General features: G+C 42.5%; 1 protein-coding gene across 1 annotated transcript; it reads left to right on the top strand.

Annotated features, from left to right (window-relative positions):
- Positions 1-3,201: 3,201 nt before the first annotated feature.
- Positions 3,202-23,840, top strand: LIMA1 (LIM domain and actin binding 1). The gene is made up of 10 exons (XM_010083211.1): positions 3,202-3,320; positions 5,834-5,879; positions 7,896-8,336; positions 13,649-13,757; positions 14,236-14,396; positions 16,775-16,882; positions 19,124-19,181; positions 19,403-19,518; positions 22,296-22,429; positions 22,847-23,840. The coding sequence occupies exons 1-10, from the start codon at positions 3,202-3,204 to the stop codon at positions 23,838-23,840; spliced, it is 2,286 nt and encodes a 761-aa protein (XP_010081513.1).
- Positions 23,841-26,867: the final 3,027 nt, after the last annotated feature.

Genomic DNA, 26,867 nt, shown 5'->3' with positions numbered 1-26,867 from the left:
GCAGTGACAGCGGTGCGGGGGGGGACGAGCCCCGTCCTGCCCCACCGCTGCTGCACCGCCCGGAGCGGGTGATGGCCAGGAGAAGGGGTTGGAGGGGCAGGGAGCCTTGGAGGAGCAGTTAGGGGATCCCGAGGGAAGGGGTGTGCGCCCACCTCTGCTCTCCTCTCCGTGCCGGTGGCGGATCCGTGTCCTGCGCCGGTGCCCGGGCTGCTCGTGGCTCAGGAGCTCTCCCCGCAGCTGTCCCGTTCTGCAGAGGCTTTAACCATCTGTGAGAAGTCAGACAATTCCGTTTGAAGAGAAGTGTTAAGAAAAAGTTTTTCTCCCAGGACCTTTCCAGACGGATGGAGTTTTATTCTGCTGTTAAACTCCCCGTTAAAGTGGCTGCAGGCTCCCTTCGGTGGCTGAATCCCAGTCCTTCCCTTCTCTGACATCCTACCAACTCCAGATTCCCTGTGCCCTCCTCTGGGCTCCCTCCTGCCTTCAGCATAACCTGTCTCTATTGCGATATGCAGAGTGCTCACGATCTGGTTTAAATTTTAATAGGTACAGTAAAGGGCTATTTCCTGAAATGACTTGGAATAAATTATTCAGAAGGAGCAGCAAGAAAAAGTAACAGAGATGTTTGAACACCATGGAACCGTAAACGTCTGGGCAAGTGCTGGGAATGGCGTTAAAAATGTGGGAGCGCAGGTTTCAGGGCATCTTAGAGTTCTGGTTGGGGTCTGAGATTCCGAATACGCTGCTTAACTTTGCATTTCAGTTTCCTAGCAGTAGGTACTGCCCTTCTAAAGAGATTTTTTCCCACACAGGCCTGATTGTCGTAATGGACCTGTGGCTTTCATGGCCAGAAGGGTAGGGGAACGGAACAAAAACACAACAGGGGAGGAAATGCATCCACAATGATCACTACAAGCTGCAAGGGAATGCCTGGGCATAGAAACCAGGCTTATTTGCTGCACAATTAAACTAGATTTTGTTTTCTCAGTATTTCCCTGAGACTGTCCTTCTGTGTAAGGTGCGTGTCAATGAGCAACCTGTTATCTCTGCCAAGGGAGGCTTCTGATGAATGCCCCGCTCCTGTTTCCTCTGCAAAGCTGGCTCTGGTTTGTGAAAGGCAATTTCAGCTGCAAAGTGGGGCTTCAGGTGATCTCCGTTTGGCTCAAGATTAATCATAAAGTTTAAACTGTAGCATTCCATGGCTGATACAGAATTATTTTTTAACTTCTATTTTTCAGGATCTAGAATCTCTGCGTACATAATCTGTGGCTTTATTAAATCTGTATGCTAAATGTTTGCTACTGGGCATCGACACTAGGAATACATCCTGTAATCACAGAAACTGATGTGCATGTGCAGTATGCTTTTTAAAAAGGGAGAGAATTGAGCGCTCCTCTTATATTCTAATTAGATCCTTTTTCTTTGTGGCTGATCATTTGTGCAGTTGGCAGAGACTGGAAACTATTTTAAGCCAGGCAAACGGAGAGCATCCTCCTCTTGGTCCAGCCTGGACAAAAGTTCACAGGTTAACGGAAGAGGGTAACTTGGTGATGCAAAATGTTTCCAAGCAAGCATTTCAGAGAGTCACTCTGCGGTGGGAGTTTCTCTTGCCAGTTGGAAGGGGCGATGGATGCATTTCAGAGACTGCCTTAAGTGGGAGATGCGAGTCTGAAGCTGCAGTGAGGTGCAACTGGAAATGTAACACCGATAAGGAGTTTCAGTGCGTTTCGACATCACAACAAAAATAGCGTCACTTTTCTTGTTTGCCGTGATAGTTCAACCTCTACATCTAAAAGCGCCATCGAAATCATTAGCTTGAAAAAACATGTAGTGGCATGGTGTGTCATTGTCTCCATGACATCAGGTGAATTAAGGAATGTCAGAGAAAGTCCCGTTTTTCCTGCCTGTATCCACCAAGACAGCGCCGTGTTTGCCTGCTGCCTGTTTTATCTCTGCGCAGCAGCAGGGTGCAGCACGAGAGAGGTTCCTCTGGCTCCACACCAAGTGGGCATTTCCCAGGCCCACGGGGAATTGCTGAGACTCACAACTCGCAGAGTCAGTGCGACTGCGCTTGCTGCAGCTGAATTCCTTTGGACTGAGGCGTTGCAGAATCCCCAATCTCTGTCATTTTTGAGCAATTGCATTGTATGCCTATGAGGGTTTCGGAAGCGTGGTCTTTCCTGTGTTTGGTTGACTCTTTCTATCAAGTTATCTTCAGGTGCTTCCATTTACAGTGTGACCGGTGCCCAAGCAGACCCGTACCCAGACTTCTGGAGTTGTGCAACCTCATGGTGCAAATCAGTTAAAGAGATTGATGGAAAATATGAGAAAGAGATCAGCCTGCCTGATGTTAGCACTGTAGGATCAGTCAGTGCACTTGGTACAGGCATTGTGTGACAGGAGAGCAGGGATAAAAGAAAAGAGGAAAAAAGGAAAGGCGTTGCCCTACAAGCTTTATTTTTGTCTTATCAGAGAACTCCTTAAATTAGTCTCCCCTCCTTTCCTCCTCCACAAAAGAAAACTAAGTATGTAAAAAAAAAAAAAAATCTGATACAGTCCTGTTGGTTTCTGTGGCGACAAGCTGTTCAAAATCTCCTCCCATTTACAGCAGGACAGGGCAGTCAGAACTTTAGGTAACCGATAGCTCTTGCAACATGAGGTTCACAGCTGCCTCCCTGAACAGAAGACTTGTTTCAGCTCACAGAGGAAACGGCTGCTGCGCTTAGAATGAACGCCACAAGAGTGAATGAAAAGTGTTTGCATAGGAATTACATCCTCTTAGGTTTCATAACTCAAGCCTTCTTACATAAATGCTGGCACATTTGGTTTCAAAACCAGAACAAGAGAGGGCATATCAGGGCTTCCTGGAGCCCGCGCGTGTGTAGGAAATACAGAGCATCCTCTAATCACAGCTTGCTTCTTACTCCTCTTCTGGCTTACGGCTTCTCTCTCACCGCTGTCATTGTCACTAGTGTTGTTATCAAGGGCACCATCGCAATGGCAGCTGTAGAGGAAATTATAATTTTAATCTGATGCCTTTTTTTAACTCGGTGGACGAGATCCTCAATGATCAGGATTTAGTGGCAGTGGGACGTTGGGAGCACCGGAATGGTGACTTCGTATCGAATCAGTTTGTGGCGCTGCTTTTCTGCTCACGTTGCTGACGCTGTACTGTCTTCCTGAGCAGGTATTTGTGGTGATAAGATGGAGCCTTCCCCGTTTAATAGAAGACAATGGACTTCGCAGTCTTTGAAAATCACTGCGAAAGAGCTTTCTCTGGTCAACAAGAATAAGTCATCGGCTCTTGCGGAGAGGTTCTCCAAGTAAGTGTGTGGAGGTTGCCAGCGGGTACCTCGAACAACGGCTGCTTCACTGCTTGCTTTGCTTCTTAAAAATAAAACAGCTCTGGAGGCATTGAAATTTCTGGTTTAATACATGCTGGGCAAAAGTTTTTCTAGTTGCTGCCACGATATTGTTTCAGCAACCAGAATCTTGTTCTGCTCTGAGGAAATAAAGTGGAACGTTTTCTGTCAAACTACAAATTGCAGTTTGTTTTTGAGGGCAGAGTACCAGCATGTAAGCAGCTATTGCCATTAGGGTTTTACTTCATCGGAAATGGTCTTTAACTGCTCAAGCCCAAACTGCATCCGTTTCTCTGTTAACATGGCATTTCCTGCCTGGCACTATAAAAAGTTATCAGTTAATTGGAGACCGGTTAGAAAGGGTAGTTCTGTCGACTGCAGGTGGTAGGTGTAACCCTCGAGTAAGAGTTCCTTCAGAGAATCTCACCGTAGCCGTGTTCTTCACGGATGTCCCCTTCCAGATGTCTCACCAAACTTGTGTAGAAAAGAAATATTATCCTTCCCTTTTCTCTGAGGGTTGGATGATGGGTTACAGTCAAATCATAAAGTAATATTTTATACACTGAGAAAGCTGAGTGGTGGTAGCCTCTAGATGCTTTCTGGAAAAGCTTTTATTTCCTTAAGGAAACATATAGACTACAGCTTGGATTTTCAATGGGATCTGGGCAACCACGTCTCACAGGTTGTTGCATTAATAGTGGAGTTTCTAAATCCTGAGTGTGGGAGAAACTTTATGGAGTCTATAGGGGAAGGATAATTGCAATCTGGACTTTACACAAACATATCTCTTTGAGTTACTCTTTAAGAACTCTGTCCTAGGGAGAAGCTGCTTGCTTTGACCACTCTCGTTAAGGTAATTTATTCACTCATTGAAGCTTCATTACAGAACCTGGTTATCTTGCTAAATGTTGGTAATCCTTTGAAAAGGGCTTACGGGAAGTAATCCAAACTGCTATTCCTTAATCAAGTAGCGTCCCTCTACATAAGCAGTGTCAGTTCCTTGGAAAAACACCGTCCTACTGAGACTTGCAGTGAGGAGCATAATTTTTCTAAATTGCCGTTACCTAAATATTTGTATGTGGGAACATTTTTTTCATTCCATGTAGTGTTTAGATGATCAGTTTTATCAGGTCAGAGACATGCAAAGTCTGGGACTCCTCAATCCCCGTTTGTTTCCAGTATGGTACTTTACCTTCATCCCCACGTCTCCCTGTTGTTTCTTCCAGTATTGATCTCTCTTCCTGTGTAAACTTACTTTCTCAGGATGTCTCGTTCAAACTCTGGAACCTTTATAGTACAGAGACACAGGTTAATATGTTTGTATTGATTAAAGAGGGCCAGCTACACTCCTTCAGCCGCTTCCAGTGAATGCACCTGGTAGAGCAGAAATAAATTAAGGGTGCAGTTGTCTGCTCTCTAGCGCAACAAGAGGAAAAATCTATATAGAAGCACACCATTCACAGCAGGAAAAAATCAATTGTTACAAAGACAAAAAATGAGTCATAGAGCAGGTATCTGCATGTATTAATTTTTTTCTTAGAAGGAACTAAGCCTGTGATATATATTACTTACTGGTTTGATACCAGCAATTATTTAAAGTCTGAAGCTGATGACTGTTATTAGTGTCTCATTGACTGCCTGTGGCATATTCACAGTTGGATCAGAATTAGAATTCCACATATAAGAAAGACAGAAATGTCATTTGCATTGGGTGAAGGCTCTTCCCTTTGAAAAGCAGAGCTTTTTTTTTTTTTGGCAAAATGTGTCACATCTGACTAATTTGCGCATTTCAAAAGCAAAGTGCAATCACCTTGAGCTACTAATTGGGAGGGTCTGTGTGCTCCTGGCCGGGGATGTACTTACGCCCAGTGGAGTGGTGTGCAGATTGCTGGGAGTTTTCTATAGCTTCTTAAAGGACTTTGATTCATGATCCAGGGTGGCTTATCTTCAGAGGGCTGTGATTACTGTTTCCACTGCTGGGAAGGTTCAGCTGCTCATGAAGCAACTGCTGAATTGGTGCAGTTTACAACCCAGCATAGTAAAATAAACTGGTACTTATGTAGATTTTCTGCGTATGCCAAGCTGTAATTTGTTACGGTTCAGCTTTCAGCAGCTGCTGTATAAATAGCTGAGTTATTCCTGCAAGGGGGGCACAGCAGACAGCTGGGTGGCGGAAACAATACAGCTATTCCAAGGTAAACTGTCTGTATTTGAGAATCAGAGTGCTTAGGTAGTGAAAAATATTAATGTATGCTGTTATTGTAAACTGAATGACTTAAAATGTGTCTATCACTTTGCATTGTTCTGGTACTATTTGCTACTATTTTTCCAGGCTCTGATTTTATTTAATAGGTGTGGGAAGTGCACAGAATCTTTGGTGGGGGGGGAAAAATCTCAGCTCTGTTCAAGAGCATTCAGTATTCTGGTTTAAAAGTGTTTGTGGGGGTTTTTTCTCTCTTTTCTCTTTCTCAAAGGTATCAGAAAGCAGCTGAAGAAGCCACTGCTGAGAAGAAAAGAAGTGTAAGTATTTATTTCCTAGGTAATAAGCAACAGCCTGCAATCAGAACCGATCACCTACATGCAATGTTTCTGTGACAGTTGATTTTTGGAATATCAAACTTGTTGCCATGTGTCCTACAGGAACCTTGGCTTAGATGTAGTGTTTGCTTTTGACTCATTCCTCCTACCCTTTCCCAGTGTGAATGAAAAGAAAGAAAATCAAATACCTTGCCCAAAGCTATATGTTGAATCACCAATTCGCTCCTAAGCAAAAGGCAAAATGAGTTAACCACAATGCATGAATATCCACCTCTTTGTTCTTAGCTGGAGGTGGTTGTGGGGTAGCTCTTCCTCTCTTACCTAAATTTAAAAGTCTGCTTAGGAGGAGGTGCCAGCCTCTCTGGAATCTAACGTGTGTATCTGCGATAGCTGGAGAACCCATTAAGGGGGCTCTTCCCTGAAGTGGCTTACAGGGTTCAAAATGCCCCTGGATGAGAGGGAGCCACTCTTGTGGGCTCTGATACCACTGTATTCCCTCCTGTAAACCGCATTGCACTCACTGTTCTGGGGTCAGGGGACCCTGACTGAAATACCAGGCACGAAGATTGCAGGTCTTTGTATAAGCAGATCCTCAGATTATATTTTGTTTAAAAAGACTGGCCACGTTTTCAGGATGTATAGGTAAGTATTTGTTAGACCATGCTGCCTTGATCTCTTTAATGCTTGAGGAGTCATTCTTTTTCTGCTTGGGATGTAGGTGTGCTGAAATAAGCATCCTAAAAATTATCTTCAATGTTCTTATTGCTTGTAAGATCGGGGAACAGGCGAGTCCCAAGCAAGAATGACTTGTGTGTGATGCCAGGACTCCACAGGCATCGTGTCCAGAGATGTTCCTGTGGAAAGCTCCTGTGCAATTTTGAGTACTTCTGTTACATTACAACATTTGCCTTACAACTTTAGTACTTCCTTTTAAATACAGTCAGCAAGAGAGCTGATCTTTTTTTGAAGTCTGGGTGGATTCAAGTTAATTTGCAAAGCAGTGTTCAAAATGTGACCAGAAGAGTAATAGGGTGAGAGACTTAAATCCTAATATAGCTGCTAATCCCGTTTAATTCCTGTAAGCCTCGCAGACCTGTTCCACTTGCAGTGAGTGGGATACATAGCGGTCCCCGTCAGGGAGAGACAGCAAAAATGCAACGGTGGCAGGAATTAGATCTGAATGAATCAAACACGGGTGGTCTGTTACCCTGGGGAGAGGTTAACTACTTGTAAGCAAAATACGAGGAGTACTGCTGCTCCATGTATTACCATCTAACTCACAGTGGTAAGGCAGCGCTTGTGACTCGCGTTCATGTTTCTGGCCAAAAGCTTTCAATGTGTTAGTGAAATAAAAGAAAAATTGCAGCAAATGATCTGGTATTTATAAATGGGAGCAAAAAGACATTTGTTGTCAGTGCTTGGCTTGAGCCTTATACTGCATGGTAAAAAAAACCACAAGACAGATCTCTGGTAACTAAAATGCTACTGTTACCTGAGAGTGGCAATACATAACTCCAAAAGGTGGTGGTTTCTGAAAGCTGATCTGGAAGGGCCACTAATTGTTGTCTTGTGAACCAGCTGGAAGACATTGCAACATTTGGCACACCACCCATCTCTCACATGGCTGCTTTTGCCATTGTTTGCTTCTTCCAGCACCAGAGACCCTCCTTGTGTGGATTTTGGTCCCCTTTCCTTCGTGTGTGGATTCCAGCCTTTTGTGTGTCATTTAACTCATTAGAGCTTGACTCCCTTTTCCCTTATAAGGCCATCCTGTTTGCTCACTTCCTGCTTCAGCTCCTGACTTTTCTCTTCTCCCCCCTCCTTCCTTTCCTATCCTGGATGCTTTCTCCATGTGGCACAGTTGTAACTATTCACAGCTGGCTGAAAGAGCAGAGGGCTGAGATCAGGACTGAGCCCTGAGCTTCCTTTCGCATAGAAAGGAAGTGCTTTAATGCTTCATCGGGCATATAACTGGAATCAACTTCTTGTTCTTTGTAGAACACAGAGAATCTTCCCCCTCATTTTAAAAGGGGGAATCTGAGCATACTAAAGAAGAAGTGGGAGAATCCAGTGCTGGGAACGGAGTCTCAGAAGGAAACGCTAGGAAGCAGCTGTGCTGAGGTTAGGCACAAGGTCGCCAGCCCCAGGCTCGGAGCCGGGAGCAGCCCTGCTTCTTCCCCAGACACAGAGCAAACCCCGGGGACTGGTGCTACGTCTGACACCCCTGGCCAGCTGCAGTGTCCTGGTGGTGATAGCAGAAAGTTTAAAAGCCGCTCACCGGAGAGTGGTGAAATGGAAAACTGTCTGAGAGAGTCCAGAGAAGTGGAAAAGCCTGAAGCCAGCGAAAACACAGACTCTTCGGGGAAGATAGAGAAATACAGCGTTCCGCTGAACAAACTCAAGATGATGTTTGAAAAGGGTGAAGCGACTCAGACCAAGGTAAGGATCTGTCCCTTCAAATCTTAAGAGAAACTAAAACTCTGCTGCCTCCCGGGCATCAGGAAAAGTCCCTGGAGGGAGTGGCTCCGAACTATTGACTCTGCAAGTCATTGTAGTCATTGTTTTAGCTGAAGCATAATGTAGCTGGTGTTAATAACTTATTTGAGTTATAGAAATAGGTGTAGAGTGCTTGGATTTGTGGCTATTTGTGATTGCTCACTGGAGATGTAAAATGAGTTTGGGTACAATTTAAGAAAGAAAAATAAGTATGGAATTATGAAGCTTTTTTTTTAAAGCAAGTTGGGATTTTTTCTGTCTTGTCTGAAGATGAAGATGAGTTATGTAAACATGAATTGTGTAAAAATATATATGTATCTATTTATACATATGTATATAAAAGAAAAAGTAACTGTTTGAAGTGAGCTCAGCAATCTTGGGCGGTCACAGTTGAGTACAGCTGGAGCTGAGAGGGTTTTTTAATACACGTATCAGTATGTGAATCACACATACACATACAGAGAGAGATATAGAAGTCCTGCGAAATACTCCCATATTTTCCTTGATGCTCTCTCATCTTTGTATCTTAACAAATGTTTCTTATCGAAAAAAAAAAAATTCCTCATGGGGGAAAAATAAGCAGAGATAGCCAGACAAGCTCTTGCCTCCACTAGTTTTGACTTGCAAATGCACAGGGCTTGCATTTTCCTACAACTGCTCATGAAATCTGATCCTGCATGTGGACTGCAGACTGTGTGTCCCCGGGGAGAATTGCTTAACTAGAAAATGAGTTGCATATGCTAGTGACTTGCAACATCGTCCCGGGGCCTTGATGCTGGTGGATTTTCCAGTTTTCTCATAGTTTCCTATACTTCTGGCTTTGTTTTACTGTGGGTGGTTTCCTTGCAGTATTAAGTAAAACAAACACATTTTGTACAAAAGTCGTTTAAATATGTAACAGTGAAGGGTTTCAGAGGAGCACCTCTGTGTTAGAGTGAGTTTGGGGTCTGTATTTAGTAGTTTCACAAGTTAGATTTTTGCAGTCTTTGTCATGATGTAAGAGCCGCCCATCCTATCACGACCATTTAAAGGGCGGGCTGGGGAGGGCGATCTCCCGATAGTGCTTCTCTGAACTCTTGCCGTAGGATTCATCAGTCAGGATTCCACAGGAAAGTACCGTTTTGCAGATGGGCTTCAAGTAACTTTATCTTAGCCTGGGGAATAAATTGTTTCAGAGCTGACTGAATCTGGAACTGATTTTTCTGTCAAGCTTAGTAATTCCAATATTGCTGAAAACCAACTGAACACAGTAAATACCATACAGCAGGTATTCAGGTTCAAGTGATGTTCCTATTCCGAGTACATCTGGTTATTCTTTAATTTGAGAAGGGAAAAGGCACAAAGTGCTTTCAGGTCTATGGGGGAGGGGGTGTCTTTGTAATTAGAAAGCCCTACTGTAAGATTGCTGGTTCTGGGAATTTCTGAGGGCTGGAGGATGATGTCATGCAGTCACGTACAATGAAGATAGTTAGGCGCTGTGGGGGCACAGAGCTTTTTCACCAAGGTAGGAAGCAGCTACAGCAGTGGTGTAAGTTTGGCTAACTGCGGTTGCCTCTTCCATTTATGCTTTTCCTGAGCCTGTTGATAAACCCCTGGTTTAAGTGCAAGCAAGGCTTCAGTGAGAGATGGCAATTTTCCCTGGTATTTCCTGTGGTCTTAAGGTATAAGCACTGTCAGACCTTTGCTGACAAAACATCTGTATAAGCTAAACAGCAACATGGCTGTAACTTCATGGCAGTAAAGATAAAAATGACTTGCCTGGTTGCTGGGCAAGTCTGTGTCAAGAATTCAGATTAAAGCCTGGATTTCCTGACTCAGTCACCCACTCTAAACAAACCCATTCTCATTTTCAGGGTTATAAGCAAAGTCTCCTAGTTTATTCATTTATTCCTTCAGATCTTGCTCTGTCTTCTGTAATTTAGATACGAGGCAGATCTTTTTTTATTGCATCTTCATGGAAAAAAAAAATGCTCAAACCATGTTAGAGGCAGGCATGTCACTCCAGATTGGCTCAGCACTAAGCAAAGACTGAACATCAGGTCTCTTATCAATTTCAAAGAATTCTTCTTGTAAGTGATAGTGAGAGCATACACATGGGAGATCAGAAGAAAAAAAAAAAAGAGCAAACTGATCTGCCCCACTTCTTAAAAAGTTGTCTCCAAGCTGGGTTGTGTTTTTCCTTTAAGGCAAAAACTGTTTTGTGTAGCGAACCTTGCGTGCAGGGTCACATTTAACACAGTTAGTGTACAATGAAATAGGTGTAACTTCTGTTTGGTCTTTTGCCCAACAACTCTTTGTGCCCCAGGCGAAATGCTGTGTTAACTGTCTGTGGTACCTCTGCACTCCCCTCTTCTGTCTTAGAACCGTGGGGCTTTCCAGACACGAGGAATATTTGATCTCCTTTTGCAAGTAGCAGAAGCTGTGGCATGGGAATTGTGGCCCAGCCAGGACTGTGAAGGGAACTGAGTGGCAGATGCGTAAGGCTGGGAGTCAGGGATTCCTTCATGCACAGGGTGTTACCTTCCACCAGCCAGAATCACCCTAATTACTTGCAGTTGGTCAGTCTCTTGATTGTAATGGGGAAAGTCCTTCATCTTCCCTTTGTTAAACTTTTTTTTTTCCCCTGTTACTCTGCTTTTCTTCCCACAGTATCAACCTGTTGCTATAAAGTCTACACAACATTGACTCTATATTTCTACGGTTTAGTACTAAGACATGTACATAAATATTTCTGAACTGTAACTAAAGCTTTTGGTGTTTTGCATTTTTACTTTCAAGTCCTAGGCTAATTGTGTTATACACCTTATCTACAGAAAAGCTCTTCAGGTGAAATTGTAATACCTGTAGATGTCTGAGCTGGCAAAGAGGAGAGGAGCTGGCAGGAGGGTGGAGGTGATTCAGGTGACAGTTGGGAGTACTCATTAACTTGGTCTGTTCTGGCTGGTCATGAGATGGCTGCCTCTGATAACTGAACTTTTCCTGCTGCAGTGGCTTCCACAGCAATGGGGGAAAGCTCTTTGCTCTTGAGTCAGGACTCCCTAGCCTTCGTGAAGAGTCAAGCAGAAGAGTTTGTTCCTGATGAGTATTGAATCCTTTGCTGCTGGTAAAACATGGAGATTTTTGGTTGCCTGGGAGAAAACCTTGATTTTGTGGATGTGTCCAGATGAGGTGCTGGACCCTGATCCAGAATTCCTCTTGGTGGTAGCTGACTGAACACTTGTCATGATTGTTTCACAACATACTGGCACCTTGCCAACTCTTCCTTAGAGGTTTAACTTGTTTAATAATTAATTTCGGTGATAATTGAGAATTCTTTGTCTTCTCAACATGAGGGCAGTTCAGCATGATGTTACTGGAGAAAGACTACAGTGAAAATAAACTGAAGTGAGGTTCTGAAACAAAGGAGAATAAGAAGAGGCAACACGAACACATTTCCAGTCTTGGTTTCTGTCTTTTTCTCCTGAAAAGTGCTGATGGTTTCTTTCAGGGAGGTTGGAATCCCAGATGCTGGATCTAAATTACTTAAGACCTTTGTTCCCTAGTAATGAAAACTTTCTTACGCACTCTGCTGCTAGTTAAACTTCCCATGTGTCTATATTGCAAACTTGTTTTTTCATTTGCAGCTTAGGCACTCCTGCTATGTGCAAGAAAATTTATGTGGTGCCATATTATTCAAAAAAAAAAAAAAGGCAAACTAAAACCACCACCAACAAAACCCAACAAAAAAACAGGGCAGCGTTAAAATAGTCAGGGCTTTCAAGTGGGCTGATAAATGTGTTTTCTCTTCTGCATCCTCAAAGGATCTTGTCTTCAAGTACATTCTGCCTAAAATGATCTTCTTTGTCTAGTAGTCAAAAGCTAGAGCCTTCAAACACCAAATTTCTGAATTGTAAGAACTTGAGACTTGTGGGCTCAAGGTGACACTAAAGTGGACATCGGCTGAATAAGAATCATCTAAGGATACTTTGCACAGAACAAGGAATCTGCAAGTCCTTACAAGTGTGCAGACACTCCCCAACTGAACCTATCAACACACTCCATGGAAGGAAAAGACTTGTCACAGCTAAGCTCTTTTCCAGTAAGAAAAATTACCAAAGTCTTAAACCACAGAAACAGAAAATATTTCCCATGCTAATGGAAAAAGAGGTTTTCCAGATGCATTTTCCTTTCCTGGTGAAGTTGCTGTTTTGTATGCCAAAGCAGCCTGATTTTTCACGGTGATTATCTTACAGTGCAGTTCTGTTAAAATAAAACTTTGGAATTTCCTTCAGTTTGGTGACCAGCAAATAAGAAACTTTTTGGAAGTTGGGGGGTGGGTGGGGGAGAATGTGTGGTTGGAGCATCTTGCCATTTTTTTTCATTAGCCTCAATCTTAATTTCCAACTGGCTGTGTGATTTCACTCTTCCTAGGGAGGGAACAAAGCTCTATCACCTTCTAGTACTTTATAGGTTGACTTTCAGCTGTGAAAACATCCTATCTTGATGAAGTCACAGTAAATGCTGAACTTCATGAGCACTTATCAAAGCTGCTGAAATGTCTTTTCACAATTTCTTTTATTGGGTATTAGACTTTGGGGAGTTGCTCTCAACAAATGAGTATCAAACCTGACTGAGCCAGCCAGAGCATCGTTGTGGTAGTGCTAGAAAATACCCTGTCCAGCACTGCAGCGTTGCAGATAGTGATTATCCTGGATATCTGAGAATATTTATCTCTAGCACTCTCCTGCTTAAGCTTCAGCCTTATCAGACCTAATTAGGGAATTATTTGGTACCAAATGTATGATCTTTGAGATAACTTTTATTACAACAGGATTTATTCTTCTTTCTGTTGCTGAAAATCAACGCAAGTGTTTGATAGATCGCTCCTTTCATCCTTTTTCTGATTTTAAATCTTCATAAAATAACCTTGCACATTAGCTTCAAAAGAAATTGTATGAAATGCAAAAATCTAGACCGATGTTTTGTATTTGCAGTGGTAGATGCCTAAAAATCTGATCTTAGTGGTTCTCTTGACTTTTCAACACAGATAACTAGTCAAAGGGCATCTACTGACCTCTTCAAGAAAGCCTTTTCCAGGTGACAGAGGGTCAAGCATTCTGTGATCAAACTTTATATTGGTTAAATAAGATGTCACCTGGTAGACTTGTTTATTCCAGTAAAGCAGATTTGCTAGTGACACCTGTGCATCTTAAAGGATTATACGCAACAATCTGTGTTTGTCCAGGCAGCTGATAGGTGGGTTTTGTCTCTAACAGGTCCCTAGAGACCAGAGGAAGACAGCAGTGGGCAGGAGGATTTCTGAAAACAGCCTCTCTTCGGAGGACTTTGATGTTGGCCAAGGAGAGAAGAGCCACAGTACATCAGGTCAGTAAACCTCATGGCTTGTGTTGTGTTTTGGTTTGGTTTTTTTTAGTTTATAAATTAAAACTACTTTATACAATACAATGGAAATAACTAAACTGAATTATTTCATAACACGTTTGTTCTGAAGATTCTAATCTGTATCATGTCATGTGATAGATTATTTTCATGGAGAAGGTGGAGGTGGCAGGTGAGGCTTCCTTCCTCACTTCCCATCTTCCCCAAAAGACTCTGACAACTATTCCACTACAGAATGATGTGTATTTCCATCTACCCGCTGCAGCAGATGCTTTCCTTTGACAATGACAGCAAAACAATCTTCACTGTTAAAATTGTTTGCTCTCATTACTTCTGAGACCACTAGATCTGGAATTTCTGCGATCTTGGGAGTGGTGAAGGGATGGGATTTGTGAATCTTTCTGAAGACAGGTGTGCTGGTGTTCCCGAAAGTTACCCTTTATTCACGTAATTCTTTTTGCAGGGCGTCTTGTAGATACTAGTCCAGCACTGAGCCCAGATAAGGCAGAGACCAAGAGAAGCCTGGAGATGCCTCGCTTAACAGAAACTTCAATAAAGGATCGGCTGGCGAAGTATCAGGCAGCTGTGTCCAAGCAGGGCAGTTCCACAGGCCTCACGACTGCGGTAAGTCTGTTCTTTGGCTTGTGTAGAAGTGAGTTTTTGTCCCAGCCTGCGACTGGAAAGAAGATCTTAAGGAAACCAGGCTTTTTGAAGACAATGCCATCTTCTTTTTAAAATAACTGTGCCCTTAGGTGTCATTTCTAATGAAGAGTTGCCTCTACATACTGCAGGAAGAAATAAGTATTTGCATCTTCCTGCAATAACCTTGAAAGTTTTCCAAGGAATTAATTGCTGGCACCCTGACTGAGGTCACTCTGAAACATAGCTGACATTCTTTTACTTTCTGCATGACTGTAGCTCTCTGCACGCTTCTTGTGTTGTTTGTATTGTTGTTTTGTTTTGGTTTTTTTTAATCCCCAAACTCCATTCTGTATTGTACACGAGCTATAAGCTAGGAGAAACTGAGGCAGAGTAAGATGGAGCCACTTGCAGTGTCATACAGCACGTAGAACCTGGATCTCCTGGCCCGCAGCTCTGGGATCTCCAGTCAGTTTTCCTCCCTTTTGCTTTTCACCTGCCTTCAAGTCTCCTCACCCGTTATCTGAATCCAATTAGACTCTTGCAGTGAATGAACTTCTGCCAACTTTGCAGATATTTGATCAGGAAATGAGCAATTAATGATTCATGCAGCAGAAGAGACTGCAAGAATCTAAGCTTTTGTTTAAAAAGTGCTTAAGTACATTTGCTGGAACTGTCTGATAGTTTTGCTTGATGATGGGAAATTTTATTGCTTAAGTATGCCTTTTATTAACCAAAATAAAAAATTTTAAGAGGACAGGCCTTTTAAGTTAGGGAACTTGCACTGGAAATAAAAGCTAAAATGATGGTTCTAAGCTTTGGAAGAGTGCATGCTTCCTGGGTATCTCTGTAGAGAGGCTACAGTCTCTACCCAGCTGAAATGAGTTCTGCACTTCCTATGCAGTGTGGGTCTAATTCCCCAACCCTTGGGAGGAAAGTGGAGTAAACTTCACTGCATGAATGGAAAGTAATTGCAGACAGTGCAACAAATCTGATTACCTGCTAATTGCTGATTTCTGCATCCTGGTTCTTGCCTGGATTCAGTTTGCTAGATTGCCTTTTCCAGTTTGGGGCTGAGAGTTGTAGCTGACTCACTACATTATGTCCTAATGGCAAGAGATTTACCGTAGATGTCTCCGAGACTTGTTTGCAAATCCCCAACACTCGGTGTCAGTCCAGCCTGATGCTCTTGGGATGTTCCATTTGGCAGAATCTCTTTAGATTTTGGCCTGGCACATGGACAAGGGCAACACATAAGATGGAGCAAGCAACGGTTTCTGAGGCCAATGTTTGCTGTACTTGTGTGTTCCAGTAGCAGCCGTAACTCTTGGATAGTCTCCTTCCCTGCTGACAAAGCAGCTAGGGCTCTTTTGATATGGTAGTGTGGGATTTGTACTTCCCTTCTCTTCAAATGTGTCACATCTGTGCTACAAAGGAAAGCCATAATCTCTCTTGGGAACAGCTATTTTGAGGGCATTGTGGTGTAATTAGGGCTGGATTAAACCTGATAGACACTTCTGCAGTTGGTTAGAGCAAGGGTGAGAAACATTCGTTTCTGTAGCATTTGCAAGTGATGCAGGAAGGGGAGGGGGAGATGGTGAACAGCGTTTTTAGAGATCCATAGTTAAAGTTTTAACATTTAATTCCATTATTACATTCAATTACCTGTTAGATGTGGTCGATTTTGTGCAGAGGTGTTCACAAAATCCGGTAAGACGCTGGTGCTGGCATTTGGCTGTTTCACATTACAGAGAAGATGCCTGTGAAGGGCATGAGTCTTTCTCCAATTATCTTGTATCCTGTGGCAATGAAAGAAACACGAGGTTTCACTGGATTTCTTTTTTTTTTTTTTTAAGACTGAAAGAGTCTTTTGTGAAAATCTTAAGTCAGTTTGTCAAGAACAAAAATCTCAGTAAATAACAGAATTGGGGTTTTGACTAGTATTGAAGCACGAGTAGAATTTGCTTTTATGTCAACTTGCATTTTTCAGTTACACAGTGCTTCAGATAGTGCTTGTCTTCAAATACTTGTAATTTCAAATGAAAACTTAACATTTCTGGAAAAGGAAGATGTGAAGAAATGAGAGTTTATTTTAAACAGGATTCTGCAAGTAGAGAGAAAAAGGGTTGTTTAGAAAAATGCTGGCTGTACCTCCATAGAGTATGGTAAAACTCTACAGCTCCATCTTTTTCCTCCATTATGATGTATTACTTGCCAAGTTTGTATATATTTTTATGCCCTTTCCTTTAATTATCACTGTACATACTAGGAAAACAGTTTAAAAAGGGTTTTAAGAAAAATGGAAAGCAAGTGCTTTCCTAGGGGAAAAGAACCTGTCAACTTTCAAGTGCTTTATTCTGTAGAATGAGATTCAAGCCAGTGACAGTGAACTCAAGAATTACAAATCTGAGCAGAAGGAGAATATGCCACCAAGTCTTGAGGACTGCATTTCCTGTCAGGATGGGGAGAAGGTAAGATGCTCACGCTGGTGAAGAACAAGGACTTCACTTTAAGTGGAACTAGCTGTAGAAGCACAGCTGATGTACTTGTTCCACATGCCATTTAGAAATTGCATATGAGCAGCTGATACAGATAACTTACATGCTGCAGAATTCCTGATATATTTTTTTTTACTAATTTTTTTTACACTGTATCTGAATTATATGCTAGCAAATCTCTGTGGAAGAATTTTAAGCAGTTGTGGAGAATATTTAGAGACAAATTTTAAGTTTTCTTGGAGAATTCCCCTGTCTTCTCTGTAATTACATGAATGTAGTGTGGCAGAATCCTTCAATATCATACTTAACATATTTTCTGATGGCTTCAGTAGCTGACTAGGGCTGAAACCTCTGCTGGTTTTGTGGGGTTTTTTTGCTCTGGGTTTGTTTTTTGTTTTGTTTTACTCTGCCATTAATTTGTGATGACTATGATGAAGCCCCCTAAACTTTTTGTGTCATGTTCCCTAACTGTAAAAAGATGATTCACAGCTAGATATTTGTTTTGTTTGTGGTTTTTGTTTTTTGAGATTTTTTAAATAGAAAAAAAAATACCCAAAAAAAAATCATTAAAAGCTTTGTGTAGCACACGTAAATGGAATTTTTCACTGTTTCTTCTGCATTTAGTGCGTAAATTTTGATTAAGGTAACTGAGAATGCCAGCTTGGGTTTGTTCCTGGTTTTGAGCTTCAGCTGTAAATTGAGACTGAATTACTCCATGAATCAGGGATAATAAAGCACGCTCGAGCATTTGTGTACTAAACTGGGGACAGCAGACAGGGATAAAAGTAGCTGCATAATAATTGGGGTACTGTGTATTCCAGCCATGCTGAACACGTGGCAGCCTAATGCCAGGAGGGCTTTGAGAGCCTTCCAGCCTTCCTTGGGCAGGGGGCCAAATTGCTGCTTTCAGCTGCTCCTCACTGACAGCTGAGCAGCTTCGTGTTTAACTGGTCCAGGCTGCTTTTTGCTAAAAGGTGAGTTAATTAAAAGAACACCTGTTCATTCGGAATACATCCCTGTTGTTGAATGGAAGATTTGAATAAAATTTCTTGTGTTTGGCTGTAATTGTGGAGTTACTTGTTGAGGTGTCCAGGTGCAATAAAGAACCTGAATAGAACATTGTTTGAGAGCCAGGACTGTCCTTTTGAAACGACAGGATAGACTTTGGAAATGAGCCTAATTAAAACTATGAGTAGTAAATATCAGAAACAGGAATCCTCTGGCAAAAAGGAAACAAAAGACACTTGCTAACCATCTCTGTCACTTTCCACACTGAATGTGTGAAAGATTTAGTAGCCAGACGTGTGTGACTCCTGAACAGCCCCAGAACACGCTGATGCGCTTCCCGCTCTACTGGTGTTACAGTTATTTTTTCAGTAGACTGGAGTACGTTAATATCCGTAACTTGCTTCCTTATTAATTGGCAAACTTCACTTGCTCGCAGTGGACCTTTCAGTCATAGTGAATTAGTGATGATTTGCCATTGATCTTGTTACAGTACTTTAGTTCCTCCGTGTAGCTACGTAGAACTATTTGATTTAATAGCAATAGTGCCAAGTTTAATAAAGAAATATACATCAAGAGCTTTATCTGTTTCTGAAGAAGGATGAACAGGATAGGTCCAGGCACGTTTGTCCCAACCTGGGAACAGCAGACTTCTAGTTCTGTAAAAGCTTTTTAAAATTTCAGCTGTTCTTTTTTCCTTTTTTTTTTCCCTCCCCAAAAGCACTGTCTTTGCTGAATGTTTAAATAGATTTGTCAAATGTCCAACGGAGCCATAAGATTTCCAGTAAACGTGTCCTGTTTGCTGTCAGGGGATTTCTAAGTAAGAAAACCTGTGAGGTACACCAATTAACAAAAATAAATCAACAAGGATTTTTGAAGAATAATAAAGGTGTACAAACTGCAGGTGTTTGGGAAAACAAAATATGATGTTTGGGTGTTTGTGAACACTATGGCAGATGATCTGAATATTGCAAGAGCTGTAAAATTATGAGGACGTCTACTTGTAGCAAGGACTGACACTCTTGGCAGTCAGCTGGACTCTGCTTTGAGCCTTACAAAACAAAAAGGAGCTTCATGTGCACCTCAGTGTGGCCAGTCTCTTCCTGTTTGAGTGCTTACGGTGCCAAACTGCCTGTTGTGTTACTCAGATCATGATTATTCAGACTTCATAAGGTCAGAGGTGCTTATTGTCCAATATTCTCTTGGCAGGTTTCTGCGGGTGAGAACAGCTTGTCTTCCCACTCTGGTCTTCTAGAGGATGGCAATGGTAAGCGCTTGATCTCCTGCCTCAACAAGAGAAAAGCACGTGGCTGAGGAAAAGCACTAGTTGTTTGTAGGGTGTTCCTGTCAAATGATGAATTTGACCCAATAAAAACCTGTCGTATACTAAAAATCTGTCCTAGGCCTAACTCAAGCTTTGTAAGAATTTCAGGTTTAGAGGTTCATTTGCAACTGTAATTCTGATTTCTTCCTCCTTTGCTCACTTAGTTGGACAAAACTTGGAGAATGAGACAGAAGTTCAGAAACCTGTCAACACAAAGCAGCAAAACTTTGGTTCTAAGCCAGTTGGCCAGACAGATGCATCTCAGCCAAAAGCAGTGAAGGTAAAGCAGCTATTTATTCTCAAACGCTGGTGACGGTTAAAACCAACTAACTTGTCTATTTAATATTGAAAAGCCTTAATGCAGCCAATATGGTCAGAGAGGGTCTGGCAGGAACTGTGTCAGTATCTGATCTGTTTTCATCAGACTCTGCTCATGAGGAACAGGGGATTGAGCAGGGGATCAGATCAGGGCTTGTCTATGCCTCTTGCTCTTCAGAGCTTTTAGTGGGCTGGGACTTGGCTTTCCACCCTTCTCTTCCAGCTGTTCCCAAGGTGACTGCAATTGGTAGCAACTTCCTAGTAAGGGCACTGCAGTTACTGACTCCACGGAGACTGAGTTTGGCATTCTGAATAGCAGGTCCTTAATGTTCCATTTTCTTTAGCAGGAGCTATAAAGCAGATGGAGAAGTTCTGGGATAGGAGTGTATTTGCTAATCTTATTAGACACACAAACAGCAGCGCTGAACATTTTGATCACACTGGACTTGCTTGTCACGTGTGCTGTCTGGAGTTAGGATGCCTGTTCCCTGGGCTGCCACAGACTTCCTGGCTCACTCCTGAGGAAACAACTGTGCTTTTGTTGTTTTCCCCATCTTTGAGAGGAACAGCACTGACCTCATGAAAACCAGTGAGATGTGGCTTCCTAGTGTTCTGGAGCATAAATGCCAGTACGCAAAATTAGAGCTGCCTTACAACATTTTTGTAATCTTGGTCTGTTATGGCATACAAGATACACCCAGCCTGCGTGTCTGGGCCCTCTGCGCTCTCTCTTTATGTTTTTAGAACCATGTTAGTGCGCTACCTTGTTACTGCTTTAGATGCTGCACTGCCGATATAGAAACCCAGATGCTGTTTATTCATGTAAGGTTCCTATTTGTCTCTTCCAGCTTCTGTTTCCTGTTCTTGGTTCCTAACCTCTACTCCTGCCTTCTGCTTCCCTCCTAATGTGAGCTCAACTCTCAGCTTTCTCTCAAGTTTTTATATATTCCTCCTGTAGCTCCTATTTGTAGTATGCCTGGAAAGGAATTTCTTTCTCTTCACACCCCAAAACGCCTCTCCATCAGACATAGGGCTCATTGTTATACAAGTAAGTCCCTCTTCTTAGATGGGGATGTGCATTGCAGAAGCACGTGCCAGCACCATAATGTCATCTTGCAAAACTGAGCTTTCAGGGAGAGTTACTTTTTGATGGGCAAGCAAATGGTTGCTGCCTTGCTCCCTGTGGCAAGCATGGATGATTAGATTTTTGTTTTGCATCAGTGAACTCTCATTTTTTGAGATTTCATTTAGTGACTCAAAATTTGGGATTCATAGATGATTTTGGCAGCACCTAGAAATTGTGGATTTTTTTTTTTTCAAAAGGAACTCTGAACTTTTATTGGTCAAGCTGTCATCATAATTAGAATTTTAATCTACTTTAACTTCAAGCAAGGCCTTAAAAAAATTGAAATACCTATTAAACTGGAATTAAACTCGGAGCAGACTTTATGGTTGTGACAAACTGACTTCAGCTGGCTCTGTCTTCAGCAATCTGTCCCTCGCATATTGTAACTTTCATTGCCTGACCATTGTTTCGAGTCTGTTATAAATAAATTGCTGGAATTATGTCTTCCTGTGACCTTCCTGTTTTTTCTTTAGCCATCATATTTTCCTTAAAGCTTTTTAGTAAGTTTGTAGCAGGTAATTCTTAGTCAAAGAAAAGCTACGCTATCAATGTGTCTGTGCAGCCCCGTGGTATGGAGCCCAGGCACTCCTTTACCCTGCTGCTATAGTTGTAACCAACATGCAGCCTGAGACTGACAATTCTTCAACTGTAAGTTATTTAATTTTTCCTTTAAAGTGTCTTTCCTGTTGGCCAAGCTTAACAGATTCCAAGGAGTGAATGGCATCAAGTGACCTTTTTTTGTGGACAGTGTACTTGCTTCCTTGATGCTGTCAGAACACAAAATTCCCAAACAGCGCAGCAGTGACACTTGACTTCTCAGCGTTTAAGTTTACCCTTGCACTAAACTCTCAGGAAATGCTCTTAGTGAGCACATAAACAATTTTAGCTGTTTAACCTCAAAGCCCTGCTCACATTTAAGTCTTGAGCAAGTTTTGAAGGCTACATGTCCTGAAATCTGAATATAGTTTCTTTGCGGTAGAACTGGAATTGCTTACAAATGAAGTCAAAAGTGTTTCCTGCTGCCTGCATCTGTGCTGAAACTATCTTCCTCCTCTTTAAGAGAGGAGAGCATTTAGCAAAAGTGGATCATCTCAAACTGCTGAGCAGCCTGATCCACTCCTTTCCCTGCCCACCTCTTAGTTTGAGGTTATTTTAGCTCTTTTTCTGCACTTTTAAAAAAAATTTTGGTAAGTCTCATACTGACTGTAATCTATCTGACTGTTTCTTCATCATTTTCCTGTCAAGAAAAATTGAGGTTGCAGAAATAGATAAGATGGCTTTTTTGGGAACTGGCTCAGTCAAAAGTTATAACTGAGTTCTAGTATTTTCATTGTTCCTTCTCAACCATTGCTCAATTTGTGATGCTTCAGCTGTGGAATTCACTGGGGCAAAATCTTGAATCCCTGTCAAGCCACAGCAATCCTGTGGGCCTGCCATAGCCTCTCCCTCAGCCGTTGCCCACCAGAACCCGCTCTACCATAATCAGCATTGAGTTACAGAAAGTGAATCGCTGCAATTTTTCTGAGAAATCTGGAAGCCGTGCATGAACCCAAGCCAAGTCCCCTAGCAGTTGATTCATTTTCCAGTTAACGAGCTTTCTCTTCTTCCCGTAGAAATTTCAGTTGCCAATGAAGGAAATCTGCGTTGGGTGTCAGAAGACCGTGTATCCGATGGAAAGGCTCTTTGCCAACCAGCAGGTGTTTCACATCAGCTGCTTCCGCTGCTCCTATTGCAACAGTAAACTCAGGTAAACACTCTGCTCCATTTGGCTGCTGTCTAGGAAGCGTAGTGTTCCCCTTCAGCGGCTGAGTAAGATGCTGGTCAGGCTCAGCTGAGCTGAAGGCAACCATAATCCAGCGGACTGGAGAGGGGCGTAGGAGTGCTAATACAGTCCTAGTTCTGCCAGCAGCTTTTGCACTTGATGCAGTCTATTTTTAAACTCTTACTGTAATTTTATGTGGGGGAATATGTAGTGTCCAACTTTGTAATGCACTCCTGACATTTCAAGAGGGCCATACAAACTCACGAAAGCTGTAAGCTTGTCTTTTCTAAACGTGTTGGAAGACTGAAATTGAATCTCTTCAGTAACGTAACTAAAGTATACACCCATCTCGGTGGCTCACACACAGAATGCTAATGTTTGACTTCATATTTTCCTGACCAGTCTTGGGACGTATGCATCTCTGCGTGGGAATATTTACTGCAAGCCTCACTTCAATCAGCTCTTCAAATCTAAAGGCAATTATGATGAAGGCTTTGGACACAAACAACACAAGGAATTATGGGCAGGCAAAACTGAATGTGAAGAATCCCCGGAGAAAACTGCCCATGGTGTAAATGCAACAGAAAATCCGCAAAGCCCAGGAGTTGAGGATGCCCCGATTGCAAAAGTAGGAGTTCTGGCAGCAACTATGGAAGCAAAAGCTTCAGCTTTGCCTGAAAGAGAAGAGAGACCAGCAGAAACAAAAAAGCTCAGGATTGCCTGGCCGCCTCCATCTGACCAAAGTATTCAAGGAAGTGTCTTAGAAGAGGGCATCAAAGTATTCAAACCCAAATGGCCCCCAGAAGAAGAGACTTCCAAGCCAGATGTGCTGGAGGATGTGGATCTGGATCTCAAAAAGTTAAGAAGATCCTCCTCACTGAAGGAAAGAAGTCGTCCCTTTACAGTCGCAGCCTCATTTAGAACAGTATCTGTTAAAGGCCATAAACCAGAGAATTCATCTTCTCCTTCTAAGGCAGAGAGAGACATGTTGAAAAGAAGTGAGGAACTGGAGAGAGAGGTGGTGGTAGACAAGAAGCAAAAGGAAAAGAAGGTCGAGAATAGGAACATCCAGGGTGCTGATGAGAAAAATTTAGAGGAAGAACGGGAATTGCCTGGTATCAAAACAGTAGAGCATAACTTTGTAGAAAATGGCCAGGTGAATGCAGAGACAGATGAGGAAGAACACGCTATGGAAGAGCAGGAAATTGCAAATGAAGAATTCCCTGAACCAAATTCTCCTAAACATTCCAATCTCGTGACTGCTAAGGAATCGTCTCCTAACCAGAATCGCAAATCTCAAGATGTTGGTTTCTGGGAGGGTGAAGATATGGAAGATCTGTCTGTGGAAGAACAGATCAAAAGGAATCGTTACTATGAAGATGATGATGAAGAATGAATTGGCCTTTTACTAGAAAACTTGCTGCAAGGTGCTGGGCCTTTTTAAATCGGTGGTTTTAGCTTTAACAAACAGCTGTCCTCCATGAAAGTGATGCTACACTGCACATTGACGTTAAGGGAATCCTTTGTACGCATTATCTCAACTAGAAAAATACCCTGGAAGTCTGCAAAGAGTCTTCTTAGGTGCATGGAAACAAGTATCTGGCTGTGGGGTAGCTTCAACAGGTAACCTCGATCCACAGCACAAGGAACAAAGCTGTTCTGTACTCCTACTATCCTTTTTGAGCTTCAATACATATTACACTAACAATTTACAGAATTCCACTGTACTCACACTGGTGGTGTGAAACTGGCTTTCTGTAATACACTCCTTTTACCGCTATAAATGCTACTGCAGTGCTTAGGGACCAATTTCAAAGGGACTTTCTGGCCTGCTTTAAAAATCGTAACTTAATGCACTTTAATACATGTAAAGGGCACAACTGGATTTTTTTTTTAATAACAAAAACATGTACATTTGTGCTCAGTATCCAACAACTAAGAATCTTAAACTGAGTACAACATAGTTTTCTTTCTCAAAACTGCCCAGGACCAATTGAAGACTCCCTACTCTTTATTTTTCTCTGTGTGACTGGAATGGTGTGCCCGTTGCTGGAACATATGTATTTTAGTGCTAATCCAGAACCTGTGCTGACTGACAGATCTCTTTGAGACAAGTCAACACTCTTGCAGTAGCCTGCAGGGCATTACTTTTGCATTTCATATGCATTTGAAGTGGGGTTTTTGTTCCTGTTTTTTTACTCGGAGTTCATCGTTATTCATTTAAAGCTGCAGATAATATTTTTAAGGCCTTTTTACAACTTGGAAATCCTACTTGTATCAAGCTGCCATAAATCTCCTCATTATGGCTGTGAAATCATGCTGCATTGCAAAATCTCTGGAATAAAACCATCTGAACAGTGAAACTTTCTGATTGCTAGCATTGAAGCTTAGTACATTTTTAAACTTGACTTCATTTATTTTATAAATAATGAAATCTTGAAGGGTGGAAGGAGGATGCCGTTTTATATTAGCTTTTATTTGTACTGTATTCTCATGAGAATTAGCTCTTAACTATACTTGAGATGTAAAATATTCTGCTTTCTTAACAGTCCTGCTAACTACGAAACCTTCAATAAAGTTCAGTCATTTACATTAAAATTTAAGTCTGAAGACTGGATTCATCCTCGTTTCACCAAGAGGCAGCATTTTAAAAAGACCATGGGAAAAGATGGGTGAAATAACCGTGTTCTTACTGGGAGCTGGAGATGAGACAGTGATTTTTCTGGTGCCACTAGGTGACACTGTGTGTCCACTTTTTTCCTGGTTGGCTGTCAAAGGGGCAGACTGTGCTCTCATATGCAAGGATGTGTGCAAGAGGGATTAGAACAGGATGGGCAAAAGAAATAAAGACGTGGAGGTATTTTACACTTCCATTTCTGGCTTCAGGTAGTTCTCGGGCATGGTAGCTGAGGACAACTGAGGGTCCCCCCCCCCACCCCGTTCCTATAAGCTGCTTTGTATTGCAGTTATCTTCACTTAAGCCTGAGGTGGGTTTGGTTGGGATAGACAGGGGCTAAGACCGAGAAGAAATGCAGTAAGTGACCTGCAGCTGCATGACAAAATGCACGTGTGTGGCATGTATATAGGGGAAGGAGGGAGAAAGAAGGGAGAAGAAGGCTGCTATCTAGCTAGAAGGTATTAGCAGTTGCACATCACGAGGTGTACAACCTACTGCTAATTTTTCTTTCTTTTTAAGGGAGAATCAAGACTTGATTTGTACAGGTAGAGGTACTGCAAAACTAAGAAAGCCAATGTGCAAGCACATGCTGCTTTCTATAACCCTTATCTCTTCCTAACAAAATCCATTTGGTGTCAGATTTCCTCAAATTACTGAGCAATTGGAGATCTCTGTGGCTGGAAACTGTGCTAAGTGTATTTGAAAAGGAAGAATATTTGTTGTGGACTTGGATTTATTGCATGTGTCTACTGCTTGTTTCTTAGGAAACGCAATTAATTTTACAGTGCATCCCCAGTTACGTGATGCTAAAGCAATTCTGGCTGCAGCTACCAGAGACTGTAATGTTACACATCATTAGCTCTAGTTAAATCTGAGGCAACTCTGAGATGCAAGGACCCTTCCTGTTCACTCAGGCTGGCTGAACATCTTCACAGGAGAAACTAGCACGAGTGCTACTTTTAAATAAAGTCATTGATTAAAAAAAAAAAAGAAAAGTGAACAGATCATGAATTAGCCTGTCCTTGAATCTATTAGTTATCATATTATTTGAGTGCTTAATGGGCCATTTAATTTGCTCTCAACGGGACAGGTGCCAAAAGCGCTATTAGATGGAAGATGGATCATTTGCTTCAGCGTATGAGGAAGTTGATGCTGGCCACCGAAATGGAGAGCTTGAGAAGGAAACACGCACACAAAGGCTGGGCTGTGTTCCCTGGTAACCCTCACCCAGGGCTGTCAAGCTACAACACAAATATTCCTTAATGTTTTAATAGCTATCAGGAATATCTTCAACTGCCAGCTGGCGTACCTCCCCCTTTCTGTTTTGTGCTTAAATGTTAAACCACCCCGCTATGAACAAGACTAATCCTTGCTATCTTGCCATGAACTCTCCACCTGAGAAGCTCCTTTTCCTGCTTGCAGCTCTGCGGCCCTTCCCTGCGGAGGTGAGGGGATGGGGAGCTCCTCTGAGGACTCCTGCCCCTCGGGGGCTGCGCGGGAGGCGGTTTATCCTCCACAGGGTTCAGGCTGCGCTCGGCGCCTGCCTCACCCGGGGCCTTCCCGAGGGACCAGACCGGCCGCCCCACAGGAACGCGCACTTTAGGCCCCATCAAAGCCTGTTTTGAGAACTTTTTTCAGTCAGAACAACCCTCCCTCTCTGTTCCTGGAAAACCCCCCGGAGGGCTCAGAAGCGCCTGACCTGTCGCCTTCCCGCCGCGTCCCCTCAGCGAGCGCTGAGGAGACGGC

This window comes from Pterocles gutturalis, unplaced genomic scaffold (genome assembly GCF_000699245.1).
Source record: "Pterocles gutturalis isolate BGI_N339 unplaced genomic scaffold, ASM69924v1 scaffold25085, whole genome shotgun sequence".
NCBI lineage: Eukaryota > Metazoa > Chordata > Aves > Pterocliformes > Pteroclidae > Pterocles > Pterocles gutturalis.
Note: the sequence above shows the minus strand (reverse complement) of the source record. Positions and strands in the feature narration are given on the sequence as shown.

Coding starts and splice junctions, on each gene's coding strand:
- LIMA1 (XM_010083211.1), top strand. CDS start 3,202: ATGGAGCCTTCCCCGTTTAATAGAAGACAATGGACTTCGCAGTCTTTG. Junction 5,880..7,895: donor CTGCTGAGAAGAAAAGAAGT/GTAAGTATTTAT, acceptor TGTTCTTTGTAG/AACACAGAGAATCTTCCCCC. Junction 14,397..16,774: donor CCACAGGCCTCACGACTGCG/GTAAGTCTGTTC, acceptor TTTATTCTGTAG/AATGAGATTCAAGCCAGTGA.